Source organism: Dipteris shenzhenensis, chromosome 7 (assembly GCF_047967505.1).
Source record: "Dipteris shenzhenensis isolate YYH24624 ecotype China chromosome 7, Dip_SZ_1.0, whole genome shotgun sequence".
NCBI classification, from domain to species: Eukaryota; Viridiplantae; Streptophyta; class Polypodiopsida; order Gleicheniales; family Dipteridaceae; genus Dipteris; species Dipteris shenzhenensis.
The window spans coordinates 58,219,637-58,225,020 of record NC_141602.1 but is presented as its reverse complement, the minus strand read 5'-3'; the positions used below and the strand labels follow the sequence as shown (position 1 = coordinate 58,225,020).

Here is a 5,384-nt window from a genome sequence, read left to right as displayed (position 1 = left end):
TGGCAAAGGAGGTAAGTGTGCAAGTAGGAGGCTGTTCCAACAGATCTGAGTTTTCAATAGTCCAAATGGACGACTTCGAGATCGTGTTTGGGCAAACGTGGCTGAGAGCAAATAGAGTACTCATCAATAGCCATGGTGAGCAGTTAGTTTTCTGCAAAGAAGAAGGTTGGGAGATGGTGAAAGCTTCCAAGCAAAAGGGAGGCCCTTTACCCCAACTCCTCTCAGCCATGCAGTTAAAGAGTAGTAAGGAAGGGGAATCAAGCCTACCTAGTGGTCACCAAGGAGCATGAAGAGGACTCCATTTCAGCCAAGAGACATGTACCACATGAGGTTCAGGCCTTGCTGACAGAATATGCAGATATCCTACCCGAGAAGCTTCCAAGGGAGCTTCCTTCAAAGCAGGAGATTGATTATAGGATAGAGATATACCCCGGTTCAGATCCTCCAGCCAAGGCACCCTACCGTTTATCTCCAGAAGAGAACAAGGAACTGAAGGTTCAGTTGCAAGAGTTGCTTGAGGCAGGATTTATCCAGCCCTCAAAGTCTCCATACGGAGCTCCCGTTCTCTTTGTCAAAAAGAAGAAAGGAGACTTGCGTCTTTGTGTGGACTACCGGGCTCTCAACAAGGTTACTGTTAAGAATCGGTATCCCCTTTCCAACATGAGAGAGTTGTTTGATTCTCTAGTGCATGCTCGGTACTTCACTAAGATAGATCTAAGGTCTAGGTATCATCAAATCAGAATTTTTGAGGCTGATGTGGAAAAGACAACCATGAGGACTAAGTATGGCTCTTATGATTGGAAGGTGTTGACTTTTGGGTTAACCAATGCCCCGGCAACCTTTTCAACACTCATGAATGGTATTTTCCGTGACCTACTAGATGAGTGTGTAGTCTTTTATTTAGATGATATCCTCATCTATTCCAAGACTTTAAAGGAGCACATCAAGCACTTGAGAGAGGTGTTTGACAGGCTGAGAACAAAAATCGACTGTTCTTGAAAGAGAGCAAGTGTGATTTTGCAAAAGAAACCGTTCATTTTATGGGTTTCAAAGTGAGCCAAGGAAAGCTCATGATGGATGAGAGCATAGACTCACAAAGTATGCACGCTGCATTCCATACAAGGGTACTTTGGATGCCCAAGTAACAACAAGGCTCTTCTTCAAGTTTGTAGTCAAACATCATGGGCTACCGAAGGAGATTGTGTCTAACAGAGATGGGAGATTCATTGGCACTTCTGGAGCACTTTGTTTGCAATGTGTGGGAGGAAGCTCGCATTTAGCAGCTCATATCACCCTCAGTTTGACGGGCAAACTGAGAAGACAAATCAGTTCATGGAGGGTTTTCTCAGGCACTATGTCCAGGGAGATCAAAATGACTAGTATGTTCATCTAGATGCAGCAGAATTCTGCTCTAATAGTTGGCAGCATTCATCCACTGGGTTTTCCTCCTTCGAGTTGGCTTATGGAAATCAACCTTTGGCTCCGGGGGAAGCATCAATGTTACCTACTGCAGGGGGAGTAGCTCTAGCAGGTGGTGCCTTCCACGAGGAGTGGGTAACAAGGCTCAAATTTGCCTGGGAGCAGTTGGGTAGAGCTCAGGACAAGATAAAGAAATTTGCAGAGGAAGAGGAGGCATGTGGAGTATGAGCTTGGCGAGAAGGTCTATCTCAAACTCAACCCTAAGCAATTCAGCATGCCCAAGGAGCTCACGGATCGTCTTGCACGTAGGTACGACAAGCCTTATGAGATCCTTGAGAGAGTAGGCAAGCTGGCCTATCGTCTGCAACTTCCTCCCCATCTACATATTCATCCCACCTTTCATGTTTCAATGTTGAAGGGTGCTCATGAAGATGAGGATCGAGCCCATGAGTAGCGGAATAGAGGTACAACTCTCGTAATGGATCGTGGAGAGGGTGAAGACCTTGAGAGTATCATGGCACACCGTGATAGACTGAATCAGTTTGTACCCTCTCCACGATCCATTACGAGAGCTGGACCTCTATTACACTGCTCACGGGCTGGATCCTCGTCTTCATGAGCACCCTTCAACATTGAAACATGGAAGCTAGGATGAATGTGTAGATGGGGAGGAAGTTGCAGACGATAGGCCAGCTTGCCTACTCTCTCAAGGATCTCATAAGGCCCGTCATACCTACATGCAAGACGATCCGTGAGCTCCTTGGGCATGCTGAATTGCTCAGGGTTGAGTTTGAGATAGACCTTCTCGCCAACCTCATACTCCACATGCCTCCTCTTCCTATTTGCAAATTTTTTCATCCTATCCTGAGCTCTACCCAGCTGCTTTTGGGTAGATTTGAGCCTTGTTACCCACTCCTCGTGGAAGGCACCACCTGCTGGAGCTACTTCCCCTACAGTAGGTGACACTAATGCTTCCCCCAGGAGTCAAAGGTTGATATCCATAGGCCAACTCGAAGGGAAAAAACCCAGTGGATCAATGCTGCTAACTATTATAGCAGAATTTTGCTACATCTAGATGAACATACTAGTTAGTTTGATCTCCTTGGACATAGTGCATGAGAAAATCCTTCACGAACTGATTTGTCTTCTCATTTTGCCCGTCAAACTAGGGTGATATGAGCTGCTAAACGCGAGCTTCGTCCCACACATTGCAAATGAAGTTCTCCAGAAAGTGCCAGTGAATCTCCCATCTCTGTCAGACACAATCTCCTTTGGTAGCCCATGGTGTTTGACTACAAACTTGAAGAAGAGTCTTGTTGTTGCTTGGGCATCCAAAGTACCCTTGTATGGAATGAAGTGTGCATACTTTGTGAGCCTACAAACCACCACAAAGATGCTCGTGTATCCTTCACTGTTCGGTAGACAGGTTATGAAGTCCACGGAGACACTCTCCCATGGTTTGGATGGAATGTCTAGGGGTTGAAGCAGCCTTGCTGGTTTCATCCTTTCAGCCTTGTCTTGCCCACAAATGTGACAAGTCCTTACATAGGCATCCACATCTCTCTCCATTACTGGTCACCAAAAGTTTCTTGAGAGTAGCTCAAGAGTCTTTTCTTGTCCTAGATGACCTGTCCACTGTGGATCATGGTGTTTCTTGATCATTCTTTTTCTCAAGCCTCCCACACATGGGACATATACTCTACGTTGCTTGAAATAGATAACCCCATCATGTACCTCGATGTGTGTCCGCTTTGCTTTAGTCCCAAGTATTTTCTTGGCAAATTCATCCTCCCCATACCATGTTTTGATCTCTTCCAAAACTGTTGACCCATGCAGAATTTGGACTGCAACTAAGTAGGGGATTCGAGAGAGGGCATCCGTCACTACATTCTCCTTGTCGGGTTTGTACTTGATCTCGAAGTCGAAGTTGGCTAGAAAATCCTATCACCTTGCTGCTTGGGAGACAACTTGGGCTGTGTCACGAAATAGGAAGTAGTGACATTGTCTGTAAAAACAGGGAAGTGATTGCTTAAGAGGTAATGCTTCCAAGTCCTCAAGCAATGCACTACCGCAGTCATCTCCTTGTCATGAGTAGGGTAACGGGTCTCCCTCTCAATTAGCTTCCGACTCTCGAAGCTATAGGATGCCCGTCTTGTAAGAGAACACCTTCTATGGCAAAATCTGATGCATATGTTTGTACTTCAAGGGGCTTCTCAAAATTTGGAAGTGCTAGGAGTGGCTGGCTACTCACAGCTTCCTTCAACTTCTGAAAAGCACTCTCATGCTTAGGGCCGCACTTCCATGTGTATCTTTTTATGTAAGATTGGTGAGAGGGACTGTGATTTCATTGTACATGTCAGTGAAGGTTCTATAGAAAGAGGCTAATCCGTTGAATGCTCGCACATCATGAACACTCCTTGGGGTAGGCCACTCCATTGTAGCTTTCACCTTACTCTCATCCATCATGAGCTTTCCTTGGCTCACCTTGAAACCTAGAAAATGGACTGTTTCCTTTGCAAAATCATACTTGCTTTCCTTCAAGAATAATCGATTTGTTCTCAGCTTGTCAAACACCTCCCTCAAGTGCTTGATATGCTCCTTTATAGTCTTTGAATAGATGAGGATATCATCTAATTAAATGACTACACACTCATCTAGTACGTCATGGAAAATATCATTCATGAGTGTTGAAAAGGTTGCCGGGGTATTGGTTAACCAAAAAGTCAACACCTTCCAATCATATGAGCCATACTTGGTCCTCATAGTTGTCCCTCTTTCAAAAGAGAGTGAGATCACGCCCTGAAGGCCCTCATGGTGATCACAACAGCCTCCTTCTTTTCTGCATGATTTTGTATGATGTTTTCTCAGGAGTCTATCATGATTCTAAGCATTTTGGTCATACTTTATAGAAGTTCACTTTTGTGCCTCCCCCCTCCTCTCGCCGAAAAGAAATGAAAGAAAAGAGAGAACTTCACAAGAGCTCTAAAGACACAGCATCACGAATTATTTCCACCAATTCAATTGGGAAGGACTTTCACCTCACTTAATTCTGATTTGATGATACCCGGACCTTAGATTTATCTTCGTGAAGTACCGAGCATGCACTAGAGAATCAAATAACTCTCTCATGTTAGGAAGGGGGTACCGATTCTTAATAGTAACCTTGTTGAGAGCCTGGTAGTCGATGCAAAGACGCAAGTCTCCTTCCTTTTTTTTGACAAAGAGAACGGAGGCTCCGTATTGAGAGTTTGAGGGCTGGATAAATCTTGCCTCGAGCAACTCTTGCAACTAAGTTTTTAGCTCCTTGTTCTCATCTTGAGATAAACGGTAGGGTGCCTTGGCTACAGGATCTGAACTAGGGTACACCTCTATTCTATGATCAATCTCCCGCTTTGGAGGAAGCTCCCTTGGAAGCTTCTCGGGTACGATATCAGCATATTCTATCAGCAAGGCCTGAACCTCATGTGGTACATGCCTTTTGATTGCAGCTGAGTCATCCTCATGCTCCTTGATTACCACTAGATAGGCTTGATTTCCCTTCCTTACTGCTTTCTTTAACTGCATGGCTGAGAGGAGTTGGGGTAAAGGAGCTTCCTTTTGCTTTGAAGCTTTCACTACCTCCCAACCTCCATCTTTGTAGAAAACCAGTTGCTCATCATGGCTATTGATGAGTACCTTGTTTGCTCTTAGCCATGTTTGCCCAAACACGAGCTCAAAGTCATCCATTTATACTGCTGAAAACTTTGATCTGTTAGAGCAGCCTCCCACTTGTACACTCACCCTTTTGGCCACCTTTGCCACTGCTTGGCCTGGGGTGTTCTTTGTTTTCATGATTTTCCCCTTGTTGATCTCTGATTTCAGTCCAATCTCCTTTGCCTTCTTAGAAGTGATGAAGTTGTGGTTGGCCCCACTATCCACAATAGCCCGTACTAGGTGTCCATTTACTGTTGCAGTAACAAACAACA

At 45.0% G+C, this 5,384-nt stretch overlaps 1 protein-coding gene across 1 annotated transcript; it reads right to left on the bottom strand.

The window, feature by feature from the left end:
- Positions 1-4,707: 4,707 nt before the first annotated feature.
- LOC147900571 (uncharacterized) lies at positions 4,708-5,145 on the bottom strand. The gene has a single exon (XM_087376681.1). The coding sequence runs from the start codon at positions 5,143-5,145 to the stop codon at positions 4,708-4,710; it is 438 nt and encodes a 145-aa protein (XP_087232807.1).
- Positions 5,146-5,384: the final 239 nt, after the last annotated feature.